The 27400-nt window shown below is 48.0% G+C and overlaps 1 protein-coding gene across 3 annotated transcripts in view; it reads left to right on the top strand.

The window, feature by feature from the left end:
• Positions 1 to 2933: 2933 nt before the first annotated feature.
• The window catches only part of P3H2 (prolyl 3-hydroxylase 2), a 75052-nt gene continuing 50585 nt past the window's right edge, over positions 2934 to 27400 (top strand). For all 3 annotated transcript variants that reach the window (XR_005107306.1, XM_037407304.1, XM_037407305.1), the window contains exon 1: positions 2934 to 3667. Coding sequence is in view for 2 of the 3 variants with exons in the window: in XM_037407304.1 (XP_037263201.1) it covers positions 3203 to 3667 (465 nt within the window). In the remaining variant the exon portion in view is untranslated. The remainder of the gene's footprint in view (positions 3668 to 27400) is intronic.

Genomic DNA, 27400 nt, shown 5'->3' on the forward strand with positions numbered 1-27400 from the left:
ATTCAATAAACTTGTATTTTTGTACATGAGGCAAGAACCAAAGCCGTTCAGTGAGGGTGTGTTGTACTTTTCCATCTGATTCAGATCTTTTTCTCTCGCTAAGGTATATGGCTGAAGAGGTCACCTGTGTTTGATTTGGGAATTACGAAGTTTGCCCATAAGTTAAATACGAAGGCAAGTCTACAAATGAAACAGAGAGGGCTTGAAACTTTGGTCTGCTTGTAAAGTGCATGTTGAAAAGCAATTTTGAAAGGCATTCTAAAATTTGCTCTTATCTTGTTGCCAAATCATCAGTGGTTTGACCCACATATCAAAGTTTTCCTCAAGAAGAGGAAAAAAAAAAGCTTTAGATTAATCTATTTACGTAGGAAAAGGTCTTTCAAAACAACTGCACAGGGGCCAGGATCAACATCTGAACACGGGCTGAGTTGTTACATTTTTAGAATTATTCCTTTCATTAGAGGCATGAGGGATATCTCAGGCATCTTGGGGCCTGATTCGGAGTTGTAACATCCGAAGCTAGTAATTGCTCTTCTGGGTGAAATCCTGCCTTCATATGTGCAAGGCTTCTAAACCCAGCTCCTTGCCAACTCTAAGGCAGCAAACCCACCTTGCCTACAGTGCTGCTGGCTGTAGCAGCTGCATTGCTGGATTGTTACGGGTCAGATCTGCAAAAACAAGACCCCTAATCAGGGGACCAGCAAACTTCTTTCTATCTGGTCGCTGCCTTTTCATTTAGGCAGTGAGCAGGAGTATAAAAATAAGGGTGGTTGCTCAGGTGGCTGCAGTGAAGAAAGATAACCTTGATCTGTGTGCCTTGTGTATGTCAACTATTTTTGAGTTCTTTGCTGCAGTTACGTAGCAATGAAGCATCAAGATGAGGGAGAGCACAAGCTTTTGTGAGCAAAGAAAACATGACCCTAGGCAGGAGGACTACAAAACCGGGGTGGTGGCAACCTGGTCTTAGAGTGAGTGGGTGCCTACAGAGGAAACCCTGGAGGAAGTGTAGTGGAACCAGGCTGCAGTGTGGCAGAACTAAGAACCTTTTCTTCAGTGTTCAAAAAGGACTTTTAATGCAAGAAACATCTGGATCAGAAAATGCAGCAGTCTGAAATAAAATGTTTTGTTTGACTTCATTCTCTCTCCAGTCATTCGTGTACTTTTTGCATTCCTTCCTGTGCAGGGCCTCAGTGTTACCACTGCATGCACAGAGATGTTGCTGACTTGGAAACTATATGGAGTTACACACAGCACTTTTGCAAATAGATCACCTGAGGAGCATCCTTCAGAAAGTGCACCCAAGGAGCCAGGTGCTTTATCTCTGTGATTTGGGGCAGAGCTGACTCCCACTCTAAACTTGTGCAGTTACCAGTGGCACCTCTGTGACCCTCGAGAAGGTGAAGTAGCCCTCTTGTAATGTCGCCTCTGTTCCCAAGGAGTGCTGATAACCCTTCCCTTGCGAAAGGCTTTATCTGGACCTGAGAACTCACGATTGCATGGGCAAGTGGTTACAGCACGTACCTCTCCCACTGGGGATCTCCCTTCAGGGTGTTTGGTTCTCCTGTTGTGAGTACCCTCCCCAGCATGCCAGTCTGGCAGGGCAGAAGGATGGAGGGACACCCAAGCCTTTAAAGCATTTTGTGCCAATTTGCAAGAAAGCAACAAGGATGATTGTTATGAAATCTTTGCCAGATGGGAAAGCTCCTCACCAAGAACTCTAGTAAATCTCTAGCTATGTGGAAAAAACCCTTCCCTTATGTGAAACTGCTGTAAACCAGACTCCATAATCTGATCACTCGCCCAAAGAGAGGGTGTTGAGCCCTGTTTCTGATCCTGGACACAGCAGTATAAACAAGGCGCAATTTGATTAAAGCCACTAGAGCAGCAGAGGAGAAAACTCAGCATGACTATGAGGACATCTGGCATGATGCAATAACAAAATCTGGACCAAATGGGTTTCAAGCATCTCCCATTTGCAGCTATTTTAGCCTATGAAAAGATAGCCAACATCTATAGAGATATTCCTGAAATGTCTGAAATAACGAAGGCCACAATCCCTGGTGAGGAACCCTAATGAGCACTATGCTGTACGCACAGACTTCGGAGTACTTGAGTCCACAACAACCTATAGTAAAGCTTCTAATGGGATCCAGGACTTGCCCATTCCCTTTCACTCAGGAACAGCTGATTTCAGCCAAATTAACTGCATTAATATGAGAAACTTCTTGCTGACAGGTGTTCGACACTGAGATTATTTAAAATGCCAACTCAGATATTTTTTTTCATGCGTCACTAGCCATCATTGCCAAACGTCTCGTCACAAGAATGCCTGAAAATTTATGCAAAAAAATGAGTAACATCTTTGGCAGGGCAGTGCTTTGCAGCATCGGAAGAGAGAAACCTTGGAGGAAGCAAGACAAACACACAGCTGGGAGCTGGGAAGGCTTCGCCAGCCGCTCACTGTGCCCATCCCAGATGATTTATTTGCAGAATTCCCAGCGGCGGGAGGCTGTCAGGGCAAGAGGGGCTGGGGGGCGGGGGGTGGGAACCCAGCGAAAAATGGCTCCAAGCAACATACTCGCAGAGGGACACAAAAAGCATCCTGCGGATATCGACGCCAGCCGCGGGGACGTGGGGCGGCAGGAGTAGCTGCGGGGCACGGGAGGGAGAAGCGGGAGGAAAGGCGGCGGCGGCTGCCGCTTACACTGTCCCGGGGCGATTTAAATTTCACGACGTCACTGAAAACCCCCGAGGCCGCGGGGATGCGGCGGAGCGGGGATGCTCCGAGCGGCGCCCGGCCGCTGGCTGCGCCCCCTGCGCGGCACCGCTGCGGGGGGGCCGGGGCCGGGCCGGGGCCGGGCGGGCGGGGCGGGCCGGCGGCGCAGGGCCCTTTAAGAGGTGCCGGCGGCGCGGGAGGGCGGCACAGGGCCGGGCCCCGCCACCGCCGCGGGCAGAGCCGTACCGGAGCCCCTCGCTGCACCGAGATCTGCTGCGCGGTGCCTGGCTTTCACTGCGCGGACCCCCCCCCCCCCCCCCCCCCGGCTCTACCGCCCCGCTGCACGGACCCCCGGATCCCACTACATCGAAACTCGTTGCGCGGACCCCCGGACCCCATCGCACCGAGCCCCGCCACACGGTGGCCGGCACCCCCGTTGCACCGGACCCCCCGCTCCCCATCGCGCGGACCGCCGGTGCGGCGGGCATGGCATCGGGGAGCCGGCCCTGGGCGGCCCCGCTGCTGCTGCCGCTGCTGCTGCCGCTGCTGCTGCCGGCGGCGTGCCGGGCGGGCGGCGGGTGCGCGGGGGAGGGCGGCCCGCTGGAGCCCTTCGACGCGCTGTACGCCGGCGGCGTGGAGGCGTACTACGGCGGCGACTTCGCGGGCGCGGCGCGGTGCCTGGAGCGGGCGCTGCGCAGCCGGCGGGAGCTGCGGGCCGCGCGGTTGCGGTGCCGGCGGCGCTGCCGCGGGCAGGTGCGGTTGGCGGCGCCGGGGCCGGGCTCCGCCGGTGACCTGCCCTTCTTCGGCTCGGTGCTGCGGCGCGCCGGCTGCGTGCGGCGCTGCGAGGAGCCGCGCCTGGGAGCCGCCTCCCGCCACCGCGCCGCCGAGGAGGTGCGCGCCGACTTCCAGCGCAGGGTGCCCTACAGCTACCTGCAGCGCGCCTACATCCAGGTAGGCACCGGCCGCCCCCCGCAGGGCTGCCCCCCGCCCCGGCCCTGCTGACCGCCCCCTCCCCGGCGCTGCCCTCTCTTCTGTCCTCCCAAAACACCCCGGGTGCGCCCCGCGCCCCAGCCCGCTCAGGCTGCCCGGGGATGAGTCCCCCCCACCGTCCTCACTGATGCGGGCTGGGGGTGGCCGTGGCCTGGAGCATCCCGGATGGCAACACGGACTCTGTCCAGCCTTGGCTCACCTTTGCTTTTCCTACGTTTTGTTTTGTTTTGGGGCAGGGATGTTGTTTGTCATTTAGTGTAAACGTTGTATAATTCTGAAAATGGTCTGCCTGAAGTTTGCAGAGAAGAGCCCCCAGTAACACCCCAGTGCCCTCTGCCAGACGTGTTTCAGGCAAACTGGACTGATGGTGTATTCCCGGAGCTGGGAGTGTGTGCAAACTGGGCGATATATAACCTCTGCTGCTGGGATCTGATGGCCTTTGTGCTGTTGAACGATATGAAATACTTTGCGTAACACTGGACAGGCGCTATTTAGCAGCCACTGACATCTTGAGTATCATCCTCTTAGCCTGGTAACTTCTGCCTTGTAGCTGTTACCTTCCCTGAGGAAAATGGTATTATTCTTTGAACTTCCTTGCCAAAAAGAAGGAAAAACAACAACAGAAAACCCCCAACCCACGCCAGGATAGTTAATGGTATTTTTCTTGTAGTTCAAGACTTGTGCTTTCTCAAGCCAAGTACCTGTAGTAAGTCTTCCTGTTCATAACTAGTAAGGACAGAAACTGTGGGAATTTTATTTCATGCCAAGCTGAATGTTTAAAACATTTCTGGAACATTTCCCTCTGGATTTCTGCTTTATTTGAGCACATTCATAGCCTTTTAGTTGCTATAGGCAACTTAATAGGTGAAGACCTGTACAGCAGAGCATGGGGAGGGTGATTCTGCTGAAATCCATTTCTAGTTGGAGAAGCAAACATCTGTCCTGGGCAGTGCCTGTGGTGCAATCAATGTCTACATAGTAGCAGATCAATGAAGCAAGTCATCAGCTACTGCATTTTAAAACCTTCTGGAAAATCGTAGCTATGTTGCTTTTTTAGTACTTTTCTGCCATTGCCTTAATGTCAGTTTTACACATCAGGGGCTAGAACTGCATTGGCTTAAACTCTGGTGTCCATGTACTGCATAGGGTTCCGGAAAGAAATCCTGGGAGGGAACTGGGACTATAACTTGGTTTGTATGTGATCCCAGTGAAGCTGGCAGAATTTTCCAGCGTTCCTAAAGGATGCTCTATGTAATGTTAGCATGTGTGGGAAGTGACACTAAATTTGTCATGCTAAAAAACCTAAGTGATTTCTTCTCCTGAACTCAAAGCCTTTCCTAGAGTCGCAAAGGTTTGCTCATGTCAAGCTCATCAAAAAACTTTTCTCTGAATTAGGGAAATTTTTTTTTGTCCCCCATTTCAGTAAAATCGATATACAAAAATTCAGATACTTTTGGGATGTGGTCTGTTCTTCCATTTCTGCTTCTACTGGGTCTGAGGTTTTTACTTTCCTCATGTAAGAATGCATTGTAGACTTATCAAAGCAATGTGCTGAAAACAGTCTTTTTTCAGGTTTCGGGCCCTCTAGCTGAGGGAGGGTGCTCTTTGAATAGAGCTGTTTATGCTTTTAATACCTTTTTTTTTTTTTTTTTTTAATCCTTTCTGACACTTTTGGGTTTTGTGAGCAGGACTCTGATCAGCTTTGTCCTGCAGAGCAGCCTGTAGTGGTTTGTCCATGTGCTCACCTTGCTGCTGCCTGCTCCTGAGCTCTGCTCCCAGGACTGCTCTTTTGATCTGGCTCAACAAGTCTGTGCGCAGAAGAAAATGCCCCACATCAGATTTGCCTGCACTTGCACAAAACAGGAGGTCTAATGCCTAGCACTTGCATACACTCGGATGTGAACCATCCCCTCATGCCAAGGCTGAGTGCCAAGGCTTTGGCATGTTCCCCAAGGCTTGGGATGCATCCATACACTCACCCTCCAGGGAGACCTCGGCTGCAGCATCTGCTCGATGTTTCGTCTGAGAAGGGCGGCTGCAAAGTGGGACTTGCGCAGAGACCCCGGCACCTTGCTGTGGGGGTGTGGGCAGGCTGCATGGCTCCAGGGGTGGCAGTTTGACTCCCCTGTTTTGCTTCTTGAAACAAAAAAGTGAGATGAGGTTAAACATCCTGCAGTGTGTCCTGCCTGGTCCTCCCCAGGCTGCATGGGGAGGTCTGGGTGCTGGGCACTTGTGCAAGGTGCTGGTGGGGCTGGACACATGGCAGGGTTTGGTGGCATTTGGTTTGAGAGAGGAGGAGCAGCCTGGAATGTACTTCCCCACTCCCACTGCTGCTGACCTTGTGCTTGTTTGTTTCTCAGGAGGGGAGAAACACATCCCTTCAGGAGGGAGTGACAGAGCAAGGAACAGGGGAGAAAAAAAAAAAAAGAAAAAAGAAAGGTTTGGCTTTTGTGCAGTGCTTTGAAAAACGGTGCTGAATATACATGAGCTAATCCTTGCAACACTCCTGTGGGGTATGCAAAGCAAAGGCTTTTAGCCCTGCTGGACAGATGCACAGGCAGCGTTGGCCAGCACTGTGTGTGCCCCCGCTGCTCTTGGGTGAGCGGAGCCAACCTGTGCATCCTGGGAGCAGGCTGGGGTCTCCCACCGCCTGCGGGCTCTTGCTGCAGAGCGAGTGCTGGCACAGCCTGACCCAGTCGTGGTGACATGAATTGGTCTCTGCGGTGAATTGGTGGAAAACTGTGTTAGAACTGGAGGTTTGGGACACCCTTTTCTGCCTGCTGGACCGTGGCAGTGGCTGCCCTGAGCTGTGTTGCTGCTGCTGCTGAGCAGATAGATGCTCGGGGTACTTCTGCATGGAGCACAGGGAGGTGATGATGTGGTTAAGTGAAATACTGATGGTATCCCTCTATAAGAACATGTCCCATCTGCCTCTAAACCCATGTCATCCTGTCTGTGTTCCCTAAATTATTTCCTAGTTTTATTTTTTTTTCTCTGTACTTTTCTGAAATAGAAACTGGTTCTGTTTCACAGATGTGAACAGTGTGTTTGGTGACTCCAGCATGGTGTGAGGGGAGGCTGTGGTGCACTGCAGGACTGGGACAGCTTGTGGGTTCAGCTGAAGTTTTCTGTGGACTTCAGGTTTTGGATCAGGCCTCTGAGGATGACGTTAGTCTCTAAAGAAATGGTAGATAAATTGCATTGAACAAGCAGCCCAAGTGTAAATGTGCTCGCAAGTCTTCTTGCAGCTTCCAAATGCATATTTGCATATTTTAAGTAGGAAGACTCCTTTTGCAAGGGTAGGTCGTGTTTTCAGGTAATTTAAAGGTACACTGGGTACAGATACCTGAGGCAGTTAGAATGGGATGAGTTTTGAGAAGATGTGGAAACAGAGAAGGTGATGAGAACATGAGATTTAACGCTTATAGTGCATGTAGTGGGCTAGGGGGCTCTCCAGCCCATAGAGAAAGGTCCTTCCATGGGTTTCTGATGTCATGTCCCATGGGCAGAAGGGCACTTTCCCTTATGCTGGTAGCTCTCTGCTGCATGCTGGCTGCTTGGTCTTTGTAAATGAAATACCCGCTAGGCTTGGCAGGCAGGTGTGGTGGGGATCTCTTTGCCCTCTTAAATATTTTATTAATCACATCATCCTTGCTTTGTTGCCTTAGTCATCTTGTTTCTCTTAAAACCTGGCCTGCAGGCCATGATGTTTCTAACCTCCACCTTTTGGGGAGTTTTCTGTCTCTGAGAGCCAGGGGAGGAGACAACGTACACTGTTAGAGCATGTGCTGGCCGCAAGCTGCTGATTCAGTAGCCGTGTTGGAGCTGGCTGTGGATGGTCTGCCACGAACCCTGTGACAGAACATTGCTTCCAGTTGCTGTACTGACTCCTGGAAGTCAGCTTGGTCCAAAAATAACAAGTAACCTGGAAAAGCTGGTCACTGTATCAATTACAAAACCAGGTTTTGCTTCTCTTCGACCCTACTAACCCTTCCCTCGAGGTCTGTTTTTCCTCGTCTCATCTTGTTTGCAGCCACAGCATCCCCTGGCCCGTTTTCTGGGTTGATCACTATAGCCCATTTTCATTTTCTTGTGTATTGGTGTGCTGTTACTGAGGGCTTGCTCGGGTTTTGTAAATGCTGACTAGCAATGGTCTTGTCTTCCCACTTGCCTGCATGCCCCGTTGCACACCAGTGAAGCGTGGCAGGAGTCGTGGGTATGTAGTCTGTAACCAGCCTTGGATCTGGATGAGAAAAAGCCTTTTAGGCTGTGCTTGGGTTTAAAACAACAAATAAAGCAAGTCTCCAGCACATAGGGCATTTCTCCCCTCTTAGTAACGTCAGATGTCAAGTGGAGCAAAAGGTGCAAGTGTCTGGCTGTATCTGGCTTACTCTGTTCCCCCTTGCTGTGTCAGAGATATGCGTCAGTTCCGTTATCATCATGATTTCATGTGTTGCAAGCATAAAATAATAGTTGTAGGAGAGGCTGTTTATTTGTTCTTTAAAGCTGTTTTTTTAAAAATCTTTTTTAGTCACATAAACTTTATACAAGCAACTTAATCTTTCTAGTGGGCTTGTTTTGGGAGAACTTTGACTTTGCAGTGTTCTGCTCTGCTGGGTCTCGGGCGCTGCAGCTGATGGGGCAGTGCTGGAGGTGTTGGTGGAAGCGTGTCCTTGGGTTGCTCCATGCTGTCCTGCCCACCTGCACCGAGATTTCTGAAATACAACACAGACACAATAATGACTTGATAAAAGACCGCAGGAGGAAAAAAACCCAGACTTGATAAAAGACCATAGGAGAACAAAAACAACCACCAGAAACCTGTTAGCCCAAACTTCAGAACCTTTGTGATACAAATTACTGCTCTACTCCAGTTCTGCCTTTGAAAACTCCCTATTTATGAGAATCCAAACTCAAGGGAGGAGACTTGTGAATGTAAAACCAGGCCCCTGACCACTCCGGAGGGATTGTTCTGTCTTCTGCCAGTGCTTATGTGAGCCTTACCATCAGCCACTCTTGGGTGTCTGTCTCTGAGCGCCTGTAGCAGAGCTCAGGGTGACTGTTAAGACATCACCAAATTCTTTCAACCCTGAGTAACTACTCACTGCTGCTGCCCACCTCTGTGCTGTTGCACTGGGACAGAGTATTTTGCCTCCTTCACAGGTGTCTGGATTACCTGCCTAGGGATTGTGGAGTAACTCTGGATTCACACCAATATAGTTTGGGAGTTTGGTTTGTTTCACTCAAGGGCTGGTATTTTCTGTGAATGTTATGTTCTCTCTTGCTTCATGCAGCAACGCTGCATGGACTTAAGCAGATAATAGGGTCCTGTCCTGGGGTGAACTGCAGCCTTTGGGGGCAAGGTGGTGATTTCACTTCTGGCATCTTGACACAGAATAAGGTGCAAAACTCCACTACTTAAATGTCTCTGTGGGAGCAGCCTACTGAGGCTATTTCTCACCACAGCCACCACCTGTCCTGCAAGGTCTGCCTGGTCAGTTGGTCTTGTTTTCACAGGATTTATATGACACATCCCAGACAAAGACCTGTAATAAAGCTGTCAGATAATCGGTATTATTTGGATTATTACTATTAGCGGTGTTTATTTATCTTTGATCTTGAGGATTGGTATTACTCAGATACTGGATAAATAAATAGATCCCAGAACTAATCTCTTGGAACGTCTCTTTATTTAGATTTTCTGAGAGAGCATTCCTCATCCTCACCAGAGGGTAAATGTTAGTGCTCAGAAAGTTAAAATTACGTAGACAAAAATAAACTCAGTTTATGGGATGGAAAACTCTGAGTCTTGATGGTTGGGTCAATGTCCTGGGTTTAGGGCTGGGCTAAATATCCTGCCCTAAACCCAGGATACTGACCCAACTGCCCCTGCCCCTGTTATTGCTACCACTTAAAATTAAATTTTTCTGAAATGTTTCATTTTGGGTTGAAAGTATTATCAGAGAGGGAAGGACGTGACCCAGTGGTACAATACTGACACTACCGAATGCACCAGTGGTACAATACTGACACTACCGAATGCAGACTAGGCATACGTTTTTGTGGTGAAGGTGAGCTAGCTGTTGAAACCAGTGTACCAGGAAATACACTGGATTCCCCTGCAGTCTTCATAAGAGACTCAGTCTTCACTTTTCGGACTTGACTCCAGGCTGGTGCTGTACTAAAAGTTAGACTAGATGGTTGTGGAGACTTTCTGCTGTGGTTTTTTTTTTTTTTTTTTTTTTTTTTTTTCTTCAAATAGAGCAAATCCAAAAGAAAAGCTGTGATGTTTGTGGAATTCTACATCATTTCAATTGATAGTAAATTAGCACAGCCCTGCTAGGCACCACTGCAAATCAGGATACAACCAGTTAGCACAAATTGGTCTTAGACCCGCTAAGCTCATTTCATACAGGCTGGTAATCAGCCATTTGATGGCCAGGGCCACCTTTTTGTCTTGCCAAGTTCCTCTTTCTCACCTCATAGCTATGCAGTCATGCCAGGGCATAATATACTGGCAGCAGGTCCCAGCCTGCAAATTTTCTCAATCTTTTGGACAAAAAGAGGTAAGCCTGGATTCTCCTTATTTCTTAGCAATCCCTGGTGCCGTGGCTTGGATTATGGAGAAGACAGTGGTGCGACTCACATGGTTTCTTTGGATCTTTTGAGGCCTTGATCTGAAGGCATCCCAGTGCATGGGCTAGGTTAATGCCCCAACTTGGGCAAACGGGGCACGGAGAGCGCAGGAGAGCCCCTGGCTTTGGAGAACAGACTCCTGCTGCTGTGCTGTAAGCTGGGAACCTGCCCCTTCTCTGTTCTTTTATCTCCTTAGTTTCTCATGCTTTTTGCACCTTGCTCTTCACTCATCTCATAGTGGCTTCCTTCGCCGACTGCTCCTTGGCAGAGCCTTGCTGCTGAACTGCCCTGTCCATGTGCTGCATTGCACTGGGATTTGTTAAATGGCTTTTTTCACTGCCTGTTAAATCTCATCCATACATCCCAGTGAGCTCTGCCCTGGCTTCTGCCGAGTCCTTTTGTTGTCCTTGGCCATGGGAATAACTAATGGCAGCTGATAATGAACTGCATGTGAATGAGCAATGCAATTTAGCCCTGCTAAGCAAACTTATGCCCAGTACTCAAGAGCTGTGGCTGAGGTTTCAACAAGGATTATTCCCGTTTCCTCGTACAAATGGTGATTTCATCATGGATGGCATGGGCAGTAATGAGAAACCATCGTGTCAGCAACTGAGCCATTTGCTGCTAACCCTCCTGAGCGTTACAGGAGCCTTGTTAGCAGGACTCTGGGCTCAAGGCAGTGCTTGACATCTGGAGCAAGGGATTTGGGGGTTATTTATCTTAGTTTTTTCCTTTGGAGGTGGTAGGAATTAGTCATTGTGATTGGGTTTGTTCCTGAGGAGTAGGGACCCCTGTACTCTGCACATGGCATGTTTCCATGTGTGTAGTCTGGACTAAGGCCAGGCTGAGTCTGGATAAATCGATGTGAACCCGGAGTGACCCAGCTGAGGGCTGTGGAGTTTCTCTGCTTTTACCCTGGGGAAACTGAGATCAGGATTTGGCCTGTGCTTTTTAACAGTAACCAATGGCAGGATGGAGGGTGCAAAGTTCCCTGGATGCTTTTGTTTCCAGCCAACGTATCGGCAATAAGGTATTGACATTTTTATTTCTTGGCCATGAGCTGGTGATGACTAATGTAGGCAGGGGGTCTGCCTGTGGGTGGGTTCAGGCAGCAAAGAGCTGTTCCTCATCAGCCTGTACCTCCCAACCAGTCCTTCTCCTTTCCATGACAACTGGTCAGTTAAACAGACCCTCCAGAGCTGACGTCAAGGGTCAGGGATTTGGCCACCAAATAATTATAGCAACAAAAATAGTATCCCCTCCCCACCCTTTCCTTCCCACATGCTCCTGCTGAATCCTAGCTCATAAATGTCCTTTTTTCCTTTCTTGGTTGGGAAGCAAAGCCCACATGTATTAGCTGGAACATATGGCAGAGTTTGGCTGCAGCCCATTTGTTGTGAAGGCCAAATACTTGCTTGTAGCTTCTTGTTCACTCAAAAAAAAAAAAAAAAAAAAAAAAAAAAGGGAGAAAAACACGTTCTTTCAGGATTGGAAGAAAGGCTGAATCTGTGCTCATGCTGAGATGGGAAGCAGATAGGGTGTGGGACAGCATGCTGACCATGCTGTCACGCTGAGGAACATGTCCCCTCACAGTGTGGAGGTGACAGGCTGGCCATTGAGGGTGGATCTGGTGGCAGCTGCCCCTGCCCTCCACTCCCTGCCCTAATGCCAGTTCTCAGGTCAGGCAGAGTTTGTAGATGGCTGGTTGGGAGAATGTCGGTAGCATCAGGGGTGCAGGGCAGCTGAGGGGCACTCCAGTTCTCAGGTCAGGCAGAGTTTGTAGATGGCTGGTTGGGAGAATGTTGGTAGCATCAGGGGTGCAGGGCAGCTGAGGGGCACTTAAAAGTGGAATAGCTACAGGCAGGAGAAATTTCTGTGTTTGTAGCACTGAAGGTTTTATTACAGGTGGGGGGAACATCTGGGAGGTGGCAGAAAGCCGTTGAAGGAGAAGAAAATGAAGTGACATTGTCAGAAATGGACTGTCTGCACCACCAAAATGCATCTCTGTCCCAAGAGTTTCAACCAAGGCACTAACATCAGATTTGTGCAGTGAATGGTTTCCCTGAGTGTGCTGAATGACAGTGGCTGCTACAGGAGATGCGTTCAGTGCTTGAAAACTGAGATTTAGGTCCAAAGCCAAACTTGAATTTGTGCCTTTAAAAAAAGCTTGTTTCCACTGTAGCAAATTGAATCCTTAGGATATGGAGTTGTAATTTGGTAGCAAATTAGAAGCATGTTTTGGGGATGCTCTGCTGCCTCTCTCTCATCACCAGGTTTGTCCAGGGTGATACCATGCTGTGTGCAGTTGACCTCTGGCACGTACATGTCCGAGCTATCTGTAGTATTGTGAGCATGGTACTGCAGTGTGTAGCTGGTGGAAGGGGGATTGGACATGACATGGCCATCAGGAATTGCTGTGGCTGCAATAAATGGTTGCTTGCTGACCTACGTGAGGCTGGTGGGTTTGTGCCCTGGCAGAGCCAAACCTTTACTTGCTGCCTTGCCAAGTGGCATCACTCCTTTCTTTGCATGGAGATACATGGAAATCCTCTGCTCCTCTTCAGTGCAAAGCCACCCTGGGTCTTGCATGTGCTTCTCTCCCTCCTAGCACATGGGGATTTTGCAACAGAATTAAAAAAAGAAATAATCAGAAAAATCACAAAAATTACTATTAGACACCAACATGCTGCTTTTCACCATGATTTTTGCAAAACAGCTACAGTGGTGGCCTTGATCTCACATCATGTCCCTGCAGAAAGACGAGCCTGAGGCCATGCTGTGTCCTGTCAAGGTCAGAGGCAGGAGCACTTGAATCCAGAGAGCCTTCTGCCTGCAGCTTTGCTGCAAAACCAAAGAGCGGGCAAATCCTGCGTGACACTGTTGCAGGTAGGGCACTGCCTAAACCCACAGCTCTTTGAGATCAGGGCTGGACTCCCGAGGGTGTGATGGGGAGATGTGCTGAAGTTCATAGCCCAGGGCTGTGGGTGCAACTTCTTTTGAAGACAGAGCCAGCCATATCCCTTCCCAGAAAAGATCAGTGTGGTACAGAGAGAAAGCTTGGAAAATATACTTCAAAATATTTGCTGAAGGTGTTTCTGTGAATGCCCAGGGACTGAAGCAGAGTCTGTTGGTTCCCCTGCTTAGAGAGCTCTGTTTTTAAAGCGGTTTTTGCCAAGGCACTGCCTGTTCTAAGGCTTATATATATTCTGGGGCATCTGTGTCCTGAGTTACTCTGTCTCTTTGGAAGCAGATGAGAAACTGCAAAGTTTCATTGAAATAGTCTGAAAAGGAAGAGCCCTGACTTGTGGTACGTTGCACTGTGCTGCTGCTGGAAAACTTCCTCATCCAGGGCTGCCAGCCTCATCCAAAAGTTCAGTCATTAGGCAAAATATTTTAGTGATATTTTAGTGATGGGGAGGAAAAAGCATTGTGTCCTATCCTCGTTTTTCTTACTTATAGAGCTGTGTAATAAGTGGAATTTTTTATGCACTGGTATTCCTGAGGTGCTTCGTTGAAGGAAACTTTTAATTTTCTTCTTGAGAGTCTTTCTAGGGATAATCTTGGAGATGCGTAGGTAGGTGAGAAGGGATTCCTTTTCTTTTTAAGGACTCTATAAAACCTAATTCTATTTTATCAAAGCTAGAATTAGTTAAAAAACATTATTTTCAGAGAGTTCACCTGACCCATGTCCCTTTCAGGTGTGTTGCAAAGCATCCTACCTGTCAGGACTGCTGGTCTCTGTGTCACAGGGGCTAAGGACAGACAGGAGCTGTTGCACATGTGGGCAGCACTGATCCTGGGGAAATGTTTGCAGGCTGTTAAACAAGAGTTGTGAGATGCACTGATCTCTGGAGCTGGGCGAGGGAGGGCTGTTCGTTTAGAGGGCACTCATGACGCTTTTAGGAAAGGCTTTTATTGCCTGGGTGGCGTTCCTGAGTCCTGCTGATCTCTCCTGCTGAGGTTGGCGCAGGGTTTATTGCGGTGCTGGTGCATCTTGTGCTATGAATTACCGTGCTGCAGAGTCAGCACACTGTGCATGGGCAGCACACTGTGCATAGGCACTTCAGGGTGCTGCAGTGATTGCAAATCCCCATTGTGGGCTTCTGGAGATGCTGGTCTGTAGCCTCACAGGGACTGTTCCAGCACTCCCACCCCCGGGGCAGGCAGAGGGTACCCATTTCAGTACAGCCGCGTGCAGCCATGAGGTTGGTTGGCATGGTGCAGAAGGTGTTAAGCGCCCCCCAGGTTGTCTCTGAAGGGGCTCAGCTGGGGGATGAGTGGGCCAAAATGCAGTCCCCAGCACCAGCATCACTGGTGTTGGTGCCGACTGGGGCGTCTATCAGCCAGCACAGCCTCCTCAAGCAGACAGCATGGCAAGAGTCGAATCGCTCTTGCATTCGGTCACTTCTGTTCCCTTTGCTTTAAATATTAATGTCTTTTGGCAGCTAGTAGTTCCCCTCATCTCTTGGTTGGCAGTCTCACTCTTTTTCCTTTAACATAAGCATTGCATCCTGGTGTCCAGATGCTGGTGGCTCTGCTGCTTCTCTGGAGTTGGTGCTCCAGGGTCAGTTGCAGACTTGCTGGCTGCAACTGCCCGTTCGAGTTTGTCTCTTCCTCCAGCCAGCCACCTTCGCTCACTAGGGTACTGCTAATAAAACCTGTTTTCAGGCTGGACTCTTTTATAAGGCAGGCAAATAGCAAATAAAACAGCAGTGCGGTGCTTTATGAAACAGTTTGTCCATTCGGCAGCTGTTGACTGTGTGTCCCTTCTGTACAGCTCAGGCTGTGTCGCAAGCTTCTGGTCTGTGAGCACGGTCTGCATGTTTTAAGGATGCAAAGGACATCCTCAGGCTCCCACTCCTCTGCATTAGGTGGTCAGCTCCAGCAGTGCCTGTTCAGCTTTGCCTGTCCAATTCGCCTGCGTCTGAGCTGCCTGTGCATCCTGCAGTCCCCTCCGGCTGGCTGCTGTTGTGGGCCGGCCGTGCCCTGTTTATCTGTGTGTGCATCCGATGGACAGTTGTTCTAACTCTGTTTGCCACAAAGCTCCTTCCCCAGGTAATGTCCATGCCTGGCCTGTAGCCTTCGGTTGGGTTACAGCTGAAGCCTGGCTCAGACAGGCTTCGTGCAGCATTTTGCCTGCGTGGGAGAGCGGAAGGTGTTGCACCCCTGGTTCCCATCAGCATGATCCTTGTGCTTTCCTGCTGCTTCTGCCTGTGTGTTGTGCTTTCCCGGCCATCCTTCCTGCTGCTCAGGTTTGTTCTCCACCACCCAAACTGGCTGAATATGCCTCACTGTGACCTGAGCATCCCTAGACCTGACTCACCGCTGTATAAAGGGGCAGATCCTATACATACTCAGTGCTTTAATGCTGGGTTAGGGTCTCATCCCAGTAGCCTCAATGACTTGGGTGTAACTAAGGCACAACATGCGACATTGGTTCCTGGTGGTTCCCCAGTGCCCGAGTGGGTGGTTCAAGTCAGGATGATGGGAGGGCTGCAGTGAGCAGCGTCAGAGGAGGTGCCTGGGGGAGGCAGCTCTGCAAAGCAGTGGTTTGTAGAGAACAAGGCTTGTAGCTCCCCGGCTGCCTGGGATGTGCAGGAGAGATTCTGTTTTGGCAGCTGGACTATCCAGTGTGACAGCTGAAGCTCTGGGAATTGAACTATTCTATGATTCTTTGAATGTTCCCAAGCTCAGGTCTGAGCTTACCAGAAGAGATTTCCTCATCCTAGGGGACTCATTCCAGCCTGATTACTGTTTGGGTTTTAGATGTTCAACAAAACAGTCCCTGGAAAATGACTTTTGCACTGTAGCACAAGGCTTCCCGCAGTGGTGTTTTTAACTCCAAATCACTGTTATTTTAATCAGTGTACTTCTGTTTTCCAAATCCATTTTTGGATCCTTGCTGTGAAATCTAGCTAGATTATAGACTCTTAAATAAACCATTTTTAGCCTCTAATGTTTTTTGAATCAAACCAAACCAGGTAGAGACACCTGAATAATCATTTGCCTGGACTTTTTCTTTGGAAGTTACAGCCCTTAAAGCTGTCACTGACCTGCCAGTGATCTGCACTTGGTTATCTTGGAAAATGCAGTGTAGAAACCGTACTGTCTTTCATGACGCTTTTGAGAAGTATCAGATAGGAAAGGTTTACATGCTTCAGGCTTACTGCTTACATTCCTGTTCCTTTGCTGTTACGTTACGCAGTGGACGTTGCAGTTCAGCTCCCACGTGGAATTGTCAGCAGTCATGTTGTGGAGCTGTGCTCAGAAAGGGCTCCAGGTCCTTAGGGATCTTCTGTGCTGCTCTTTGGGGTTGCTTTGGTATTGCAGCCAGCCAGTGCTGAATAACAGAGTCCTGCTAAGTAGGATTGATAGTTGTGCCCTTGCATGCTCTAGGCGTGCGTCATAGGCTCTTCTCATGTGCAGAGATATGCATGAAGCTGGGGTGATGAACAGGAAAACCCTGCTGGTGTTTGCCCATGCTGTACGCCTGAGACAGGAGAGACTGCTCAGGTGTAAAAGCCAGCAATGCTCGGCCCCATGAGTCAGGGATTCTTTCACTGGGATAAGAAAGTACTCCAGGCTAAAAAGAAGCATCTTTGGGAAGTGATCAGGGTTATTGTGCCAAGTGAAGCATTACGCTGGTGTAGCTATCGGTGCTTCAGGTGCCATGGTACAACTGGGTGAACAGTGATATGGTCAATACGAACCACTTCGCTATCCATCTTGGTTAAGCTATGTAATGCCAAGTTTGGAGGTTATCCTCGGCTATTGGGGGGGAGAGTTGAGCCCAGACAGCTGAGCTCTCAACCATATTTAATTTTGATCTATTTGCTCTTGGAGCCTGGGGTGGGAAAGGTAGAGCTTGGAGAAAGACAAGGAAGAGAGAAGCTACTTCTCTTTTCATAGTGTTGCCCTTGCACTGGGAGGACCGTCAGGCCTTTTGGGGGTTATCCTTGCAGATTCTTCCGTGGCAAAACTGCAGGAGATTTAGGCTGTGCTATACCCTCCCTTTTATGTGCTGGCAAGGTTTGCTCTGCTCTTTTATCTTCTTTCCTGTGCTCTTGTATCCACTTAGTGCTTTAGCAGTCTTGAAAATGGAGAACTAGATCTGCTTTTACTTAGCATTAAGAGTCATAAAGCAGTGCTCAGCTATCTCTTGTTTCAGAGCCAGGATGCTGCTCAGTGCAAGCAGAGACTTTGTCCTACCAGTGACAGGTGACAACAGAAGGATATCAGTGCTGGCAAATGTCAGGCAGAGGTATGCACTAAATGCTGCTGAAAATAGCAGGGTTTGGAGCCTCCTGAATTGCACACTTTGTTCTTGGTACATCCTGAGGACAACTGCTCTGACTGCCAGACTGCACTGTAGATTGACGATGGATTTAGCAGTGTCCTCACAGGTGTCTGGATTTGATATCTGGTGATATTAGTAATAAAACTTGCAGTTTGATACTGTGTAATGGCATAGGTGTATCTGTCCTTTAATCTGAAAGCACTGAGCTGGAGGTTGTTGGTATAAATGGAAGGGAGTGTGACTTAGCTTACGCAGAAAGAAAAATGAGTTAGCTGAGTTGGTACGTATAGTTGCTGTGGACGTACATCAGTTTATCATGGCTGAGGTTGGTGCCTGATGACTTCCTAGAGCACAGCAACTGCGTTGTGCGTTGTGCCACGTGTTTTGAATTCACTGTGTTGGGTCTTCATTCGACACGGCACTCAGGTGTGACCTGTCAGACCTCATGCTTATACATAGCAGCTGCCTGACGGTCTCAGCTGCATTTTATTTGAAAGTGTGTGATCCAGACAAGTGCTGCTGTGGCCACCAGCAACAGTTCATGAGACAGGACAGAAATGGCTGGGTTTGGTCCAGCCCAGCATGCCATGCCCTGATTTGCTCGTCAGTGGAATGCATTTGATGTGCAGTAATTATACACCAGGCACTCAGCATTGTACGGCATAACTGACACCACGTATTTGGAGAGTATCAGATGTGCCACATGATGTCTGTGCACTGTGAGTGAGCTCTGATGGGAATAGCACGCATAAACAGTAGCAGATTAATTAAAGATGTCCTGCACTGCAAGAGAAAAGCCCAATTACGGATGAGGTTTGTTCAGAGTCAGTAGTGCTGCCTGGGGTCTTCATGGGGAAACGGGTCACACAGCAGTGTGAACAATCGCAGTTGTCCCACATGTGCAAGAGGAGGCATATGTGACAGCCGTGAGAGTCCAAGACAGGTTTAGCTTCAGACACGAGCCTTTGTTAAAGCTCCTTTGCAGGGAGCAGTATCGTGTGTTTCAGCAGCACAGTACTCCATACAGCCAACGTCTGTGGCTATGTATTCCTCATTACCTTTGCAGAGATCTTTTCGACTTTGGGACCCTCGGTATATTTTATTCCAGATGTTTTTCCCTGAGCAGCTGCTGCTGCTGTTTAAAGGGCCCTCAAAACCCAATGACGTCCCTGGGATCTGGGGGAAAAATGAGCATCTTGGATGAGTGGGAGCCCTAAATTATTGCCAGGCTGCAGAAAAATGGTTCTTCTTGTTTTGGGCCTTTAAAGCCTGATAGGATCACTGTAGGAAATGTGGCCCAAGAGGGTTTTTTTGGAATGGTTCCTGAGTTAACTTTCTGGCTGGGACCTGAACTGAATCTGGAAAGCCAGCTGCCTTGTCCAGGGGCAACAGCTTTCATTTCACGGAGCAGGACACATTTGGCTGAGGATGAAAGGTGAAGTGGAGGTCCTCAATGTCCTGAACATTGTCATGTCCCATCCCTCTGTCACATCGTCACACCATGCCATAAATCCCATCCCATCATCACACCACAAATTCCCCTGGGAATCTGCTCTGTGCGTCTCTGGTTTTCTTTCTGCTGAACTTCATCAGCAAAACCCCTACAATCAGCACGAGCTAGTGCAAGGACTCAGACCCATCTTTATAGCCCAACCAGCCATGAGGCTGAGCAGGCAGCTCATCCTGTCTGCAGCTGTGCTGCTTGAGGAGAGCTACTGCGAGTGACTCTATCTTTGCAGCAAGACTAGCTATGTTTCATATTGCTTCACTTTAAAAGAAAAAAAAAAAAGAAGCACTTCTGGAAAAATAATTATTTCAACATTCATTGAGAGTTTTTTGGAAAGTCGATATTCTGCTTAATTTCAAATCCATGGAGTGAACTGTAATTTCAGCTCTGGAGCATGTTTCAGTCTGTCTTCCTCCCATGGGAGTGTCAAAAGAGAAATGTAAATGAGAAAAGTGGGACGGGGAACAGAAATGGCAGAGGAATCAGGGGAAACGAGTCACAGCATTGAATGTGCTTGCCAGACTCCTGTGCCAAACCGGAGGAGGAGGAGGTCATGGGGATGCTGTCATGCTGCGGGGCACTTGCCTGTAGCAAGGTTTGAGGAGGATGAGTAGTGGTGGGTTTGATTTGTTCAAACTTGCAGAAAGGTTGGATTTGTCTGTGTCACAGTTTTGAAGGCTGTGTAACCTTGCTTCCACCCCTGTAAACCTGTGTACCAGGTGTCTGGCAAAGCCAGCGCTGTCACACAGGGAATTCGGCCCTTCCCCCAGGGACGGACAGGTCCTCCAGGATGGATAGCTGGAGAGAGTCAATCAGGGTTGCTCTCAAATAGTGCGCGTCAGTTTTTCCCATCACTGAAGCATGTCCAAAAGTTGATAACTTTTGTGTGTGTGTGTGTCTGGATCCCGTTAGAAGATTTCGTATTTATAATCCAACCTTTATTTTCTGGGGCATTGGTCTTCAGCAGCGAGCGCAGACGCATTTCTTTTCTGAGCTACAGTTACTTAAATCGTTACAGACAAGAATTCATAGCGGAGCTGAGTGGTCTTTTGATGGCTCCCAGGTTAGCAGTTGGGAGCATCAGTTCATAAACACCCGTTCTACTACAAAGTGAGGATTTCCAGCAGCTTTTGGCCTTTGCTTTGGCAAAAAGGATATACTTACCTGGCATGTGATGCAGTACCCCAAACTCTGCTTTACCTGAGACATACAACTTTGTATCCAAGTGCACAAGTGTGTTAGTATATTAAGCTGCTCTGTGATGTCTTCTGCAGAACTGTGCAGGGAGTCTTGCAGATTTGGGAGATCTCAGAGCTTGCTTGTGCATACACACCCGTGTACACTCGTGGGCGCGGAGCTTTAGGAAAAAGATAGCGGTTGTATTCCTTGAATCCTTCAGAGTTCCCCAATGGAAGAAAACTTGGCAAAAATATGGCATCCTGAATTTGTTCACATTTGTGAACATGCTACTTTGTTCACATTTGCTCATATCCCCAGAGGAATGAAGTCATTTATTTGATTTGCCCTGCTGCTTCACACTCCTGCTTATGAATGGTAGGGAACAAGACTGTGCGTATGAATAGCCTGGCCGCATGTGGTTTTGAAAGACGTGTTCGCTTGCACATTAGTGTCCGAAGAGTAGCTGGCTCTGAAATCCTATCAGTAAGGCTTTTGAGTAACTTAAAACCTTTCTAGTAGATGCTTAGAATTTCTTCCATGCTGACATTGTGTAAGCCCCTGTTGAAGTTTCATTACATCAGTAACCACAGAAAAGCAGCCAGTCTTTTCACTGAAACCCTCTCCACAAAGGTCTGGATTCATTTTAATTTTTTTTCCTTTTTCCTTGAATGCAGAGCACAGCTTATTGTAGTTTAAATACAGGGTAGAAGGCCAAGATCACATATGGACGTGGGTGGCAGTTGTGCTAAAGATGGAGTATGAATGTGTCTTACCCCCTGGCTACCTCTGTGCAACTCTGTACTAAATATGGAAGATGACCTGTATAATTTTCAGCATAAGTAGGATATTCAGTGCTTTCTTTAGAGTAGCTTATAAAAGACCAGTCCCAAACAGCTGCCGTTTCATGGGCCATTCTTGGTATTTTCCATGCTTTAAATAACTGCAGAGTTTTGTGTCGTGCTCTGGTGGGAGCTTTCCCTACTTTCTCCCTAGAAGTTGTTCCAGAGGTTCATGTGTTGCTTCACTGATGCATCACTGGGTTAGCAGGGCATTGTGGCATGGGCAGTCACAAGATTCCTCTGTTGCTTCTTCTGCTGGGTGCAGGTTTCCTGGCAGAGGGACTTCAGCCTTCCCCAGAATGGGCATATGTCCTTCTAGGCGTGAACATCCCCTTCCCACATTCACCACCAAGCCCCATCAAGGTTGCTTCCAACCTGACTCTTCCTGCCACCAGTAACGTAGACTAGAAGACATACCCAGGAACAAAAAAAATGTATTTTTTTTTGCCCAGTTTTTCATCCTGGCTAGTTTTGCACCAGGCGACAGTGACAGTATATGCCACTACTACGTAGAGAGCCTAAAATCTTTGCAAGATCTTGTAAAGATTTTAGGCAGACTTCTACCAGCAAGCAATACATGGAGCTGCTGAGGACTTTGTTGTGGGATGCTGCTCGGACTTGGGAAAGATTTTAAATTTTGCCTTTTTTTTTTTCCCTTTTCCTTTTTTTCTTTTTTTTTTTTTTTTTTTTTTTGAGTGGCCTGACCCCCAACAACCAAAGTCAATGGCAAACTGAACATCAAGTGAAAAGGGTTTTGATTCAAACCCCCTAAACTCTCAGTTCAGATCCAGGCAAGTTCCACTTGCTGATGCTTGGAGAGAGGCAAAGGCCTTTTTAGATACCAGGCAATGCATGATATGCGTTTCCCTAAACACTCTCATTTTCAGTCTTTTTTAAATTTTTTATTCAGACACCTATAAAATTAAAGGCTTATTTTCTTTGGCACAAGATCATGCCTATTTTCAGAAGCAACCAGAGCAGCCCCGAATGCTGCAGTTACTGCTGCTGGGGGAATTGGTGCCAGGCAGCTGCTTTTCATTTTTAGCGAAGTTCATAGTGCTTAGCTGGTGTTTTTAGTGAAGCCTCTGTTTTCTCCCTCAGAGGTTCATTAATCACACTGTTTGTTGCTTAAGCAGCAAGGTAGCAATCAGACAGAAATGACTGATGTTATAATGCAAAGTTGTTGGAGTATGAAAAAATAAAGATGAGAAGACTTCTCAGTCCTGAGAAAGAAGAACTGTTACTTCTGTCTGTGCTGTGGGGGGTCCAAGGCAAGAAGCTTACCTTAGCTGAGGAAATAAGCACACAAAGCTCATCTAATAGCTTCCCTCTTTCACGGTGGTGATGGCTTTTTTTTCCTCCAGCTCATGATTTTTTCACGTGTAATCTGCACAGAGCCAGTTTGTGGTTCTGCTCTGTGCTAGCGGATGGGATGCTCAGCGCCAGTAACGGGTGTACAGGCTTCTGGAGTTGATAGACTTTCATCTCAAAGACCCTGCCGTGCTTGCGCTGGTGTGGTAGATAAATTACTGAGAGCGTACAAGTTCAGCAAGGTGAAAGGAGGAACGAGAGTTCCCTGCTCTCAGTTTCTGACTGTGGGCAGAATCTGCTGGGCATCAGACACCCGCCACCCCAATAAAATGGAAAGATACGAAGACGCTAGATGTTTGATCATGTGCTTTGCCACAGATCACACCACAGCTTGTTAGAATTTCTCAGTTTAGAAGACTAAAAGGCCCCAGTAGATTGGCTCCCCTAGTAAATGTAAAAATCCCCCCCAAAAGCGATGTATGACAGAAGGGTAGCAATGGCGAATGGACCAGCAGGGCTGCTCTGTGCCCTGCTCCAGGCAGCATGGGTCTCTACAGTGACCTGATGTCCACCCCTCTTTCTTAATTTTTAAACTAATTTCAGTCATTCAGGTGCAGGTGGGAGGTTTTGCTCTACACATTGTCATTGCAGATGACTGCAGAAAGGGGAAGGCTTCATGGCACTGTGGGGATTGAGCTGAAGTGTGCGTGTTAGCAGGTGGACAAGAATTACCTCTTCATTAGCAAGCTGTGAACGTTTGATCTAAACTTGTTGTGGGGCAGCAGGTGTGAATTGCTGACTGCAATGCATGTTGCATTTCTTCTGTATCTTCTTCCCATGCCAGATGCTGATTTGTCAGCACAGCCAGTTGTTTCCATCCTGTGCTTCTGCTGATGGTCTTGCTGACCTAACCAAATACCAAATTCATGAGTGGGATATAAGGGGGAAACAACTCTTGGTCTTTTCTTAATGTTCCCAAGACAGAGGTTTGTCACATCTTTTCGGTGGATGCTGACATTGCCATGGGGTCCCTCTCTGGCTGTCTCAAGCCTGATACGAAGCAGCCAGGGCAATTAAACCATTTTACCATAAAAGCTGTGGTGCTAGAGCTGCTTCCCTGAGACAACTGACGTTTCACACTCCCTGCTGAGAAAGTTTTGCTGTAATCTGCTAGATAAGGAAAGGATTCTTATTTCACCTCCCTTTCACCTCTGAATACACTGCTTGCTTAGAATCTGGCTGTGCCACAACTGCACATTTTTGCAAGGGGAGGAGGCGGCGGCTCTCAGTTACCACAGATGCTGGTCTTACCCCCTTACAGCTTGCTGAGTCAAGCAGATGCAGTCCAGAGATGATGTAGGTTGCATCTCAGAGTTCCCAGGTTTTTCCACCCTTGCAGACCTCCCAGCTGGTCCTTGTGGTTTCAGCTAAAAATAGAGTTAAGGCACTTGATTAATCCTTCAGGGAAAGAGCAGAGGAAAGACCTGGATTTTCATGTCTCTTCCATGCAGAAAGCATGGTTGATCCTATGACTTTAGGAGTTCATCCCCTGAAGCCCTGCAATGTATGGAATCTGAGAACTGCTCCCAACTCTTAGCCCCTCACTGGGATGTGGGGATTGCTGTACTGGCACTGTGTCAACAGAAGCGACACTGAGTAATAGGTCAGAGTAGAAAGACCAACATGGCTTTGTCTTGAGGGCCACAAAATGGACCAAACTGTCACTGAGAGCCATTTGGTCACATTTTGAAACCAGGAACCTGCAGTTTGGCGTCTCATCCTGTAGGAGAGCAGCTAAGTTTTCAGAAGCTCTGAGTTCCGACAGCTGCCATGATCCTCACACTGGAGTTCCAGAGGCAAACATCAGCGTTGGCCTCTTGCAGAGCTGATCACCTTCCTGCTTCAGCCATGGGGAGTCGGGACACTTTCTGGCTGTGATGTTTTGGGCTGTTACGCTGGTGGCTGCGGCACCTGGAGCTGGGAAACCTTGCTGGGCTGGGAAGTTACTGTGGTGCTGATTTGGAAGGGCAGCTGTGGAAGATGCTAGAAGATGCCTAAGTTGTGACATTTGTCCAAAAGAGATTGTTTCCGGAAAGAGAGCTGCTGTACTGCCCTCACAATTTCAGTTATAAGCTACCAGCCTGGAATGAAGCCTGGAAAATGTAGAGAGTCATGGGCTTTTTCATTCTTGGTTGTACAAAGCCTCTTCATCTTGGCCCTTGAAAAAGAGCAGAGCTCTGGTTTATTTTCCAGCTCACAGCCAAGGCAGACTAGTCTCATGGAAACTAGGTCTTGCAGAAGAAAAATGCAGAGGGTGTTGGTTTGTTTTCTTTGCCATTTATCTTGCTGGAGAAGAGGAGGTGAAGGACTGGAAATGAGACAGGTATATTGTCCCCTGATTAATGTGAGTTGTCTAGTGTGTTTTGGGATGGATCCCAGTTTCCTTTGGTTATTTTTATCCTAAAAGGTGTGAAGTGCTAATCGGAATTTCATCAAGCAATGTGTTGGTGCTTCTCACGCAATAAGTGCTCCAGCTGAAATGTCCCAGCATGGGGGAGCGATCACATCTATGGGTGCTCTGAAGGAGAGCAGTGAATTAGGCTGAAGCTTGAGGTACCAGCTGAGGAGAAGGCTGATGATGCCTGTGCCTGATGCACTGATCTTGCACTACAGATTCATTTTCTGCTCCTGTGTTTCCAAAGGTACCCATGACATCAGTCAAGCAACTTTTTTTCATCTTCCTTATTCCCAGGTCTATGCTGTTGGGTTCAACGGGGCGCCAAGGAGCAGCGTGAAGTCAGAGGTCACGCTGCCTGGCCAGCATAGGGCTCCTTTGAAATCTGGTTTCAGGAGGAGTCGGACTTGGAAGAGAAGCAGTTTCTCACCTGGAATTTCCTGTTTGGGTGCTGGGAAGGTTGTTAGGGATTCCAATCTTAATTAGGAATTTCTGTTTCAATTAAGATCCCTTCCAGATAAAGTTGAGCCCCATACCAGATGTGTCATAAACTCTTCCCTGCAATTCTGCTCCTTTGAAGCTCCTCACAGTAACAGACTATGGACATACCGTGCAGAAACCACATTTGGATTTTCTAGTGAGGAAATCTATTTGTCCCAGGCTTTTTGTTGTTGCTGCTGTTACTCTTAGTAACATGGTGTGCACAGAAAACAGATGATTAATAGTATGGTGGAGGGGGAGGCTTGTTTTTGTTTTTAGGCAACTGACACAAGAGCAGCTGTATCCATTTGGGATAAAGGTCCCTAAGGGTGGCCAGCACTGGGCATTCAAGGAAGGACAGAAGAACAGCAAAAATATTGTGACGCTTACCTCAAATGCTCACCCAGCCTCCAGAACTGATGGCTGTGGAGCAGCCTAGATCTGACACTGGTGTCTGTGTCTGTGGGAGCCTCCACAGGATTTTTCCTCTATGAATTCGCTGGCTTTTGAACTTTCATAAACTTTGCATCCACCGCCCCTTCAAAGGGCAATGATGCTCTGCCTGAAGACTTGGCACCCTGCCTTTGGTCTGAAATTGTCACCTCCTTCCTCTTGCTGCCCTGTGTTGTAATGTATGTATTTATTGGTAACTCACTCAACTCCTTCAGAGGTCTAGAAGTTCTTGAAAAAAACAATAAAAAAAGGAAGGCAGTGTCACTGTGTAGGTGATGCTGCTTAAATTGTCCTTTTGTGCAGGCAATTGACATACAGATTTCTGTGCCATATTAATAATGTGCATGTGTATTTGTGTGTGGGAAGGAGGCAGGATGGGGAGGTTGGTGGCATGGAGGGGTCACAGGGCAGTGTAGGAAAATCAAAATGCCAGGAGAAGGCTCTGCGGTGCACCCGGCAAACCCGCAACAGGGGCTGTGGGAGCTGGAACTGCACAAGGTCAGAGCGCAAACAGGATGCTGCTTTTCAGTGTTAGGGCCAGTCAGCAGTTGCCGTGATTCAGTAAGAATGAGGGCAAATCGTATGTCCTGGGGAAATTTTCTGAACTAGAAGTGCTGAAATTCTTTCGGAAATTGAAATTAATTCTGAAAAGTCATAGATTCATGAGAACGTTGAGTTGGGAGGCACTTTAAAAACCCATCTCATCCAACCTGCTGTGAGATAGGTACATGCCAGATATTTATCAGATGTTTTCTTAAAATCCTCCTGAGAATGAGAATCCTGAATTCCCAAAGGAATCTGTCCTGGAAGCTGCGATTTTTTTCCTGATACCTAGATAAATATTTTTGCATGCTACAATCTAAGCCAGTGGATAGACCCTGGTTTCTCTTCACCTTTCTTCTTATCTATCAGCCTTTTATATATTCGAAGGCTGTTTTCAGCTCCCCTCTCAGTTTTTTCAATTCTAGCTTGAGAAAGCCCACTACCTTCAGCCCTTGGTCCTGCACCAGACCTTCTAGAATCATTTTATCTCTCTTCCCTGCCGCCCCCATCCCAGCTGTGCTGGACTCTTGCTTAGCTTGTGTTCACTTTTCCCAAAGCGCTGATTTTTGCATTTCTTGCTGCCTGTGTCCTGCAGTGGGACCACTAAGACTGATGTTACTGTGAAATACGCTATTTGCAAGAGCAGACAACATTATTCCAGTTATTCTAGCACTTACATTTCTGCAGAAATCAGATTATTTACCATGCAGGAATATCCTCTGTGTTTGTAAATCCAAGGCTGGGTTAAGACTATACAGAACTACAGAGGGTTTTTTTCCCTGGAGGAGAGTGCTTGTGAAAAGGGCTCTTCAGTAGGAGGAGGGACCTTGTTGTATATACAGACCAAGGGGGGGTGACGCTGACTCGAGAATGCTGACAGCATGAGCAGATGTTTTGGAGGTGATAGGACGGACAAAGGCAGCATTTCCTGTTAGAGGTGGTTAATTTGCTGAGGAAGTTGGATTGAGGGCCAAAAGAGCAAGAGCAGAAGAGT

Source organism: Falco rusticolus, chromosome 13 (assembly GCF_015220075.1).
Source record: "Falco rusticolus isolate bFalRus1 chromosome 13, bFalRus1.pri, whole genome shotgun sequence".
NCBI classification, from domain to species: domain Eukaryota; kingdom Metazoa; phylum Chordata; class Aves; order Falconiformes; family Falconidae; genus Falco; species Falco rusticolus.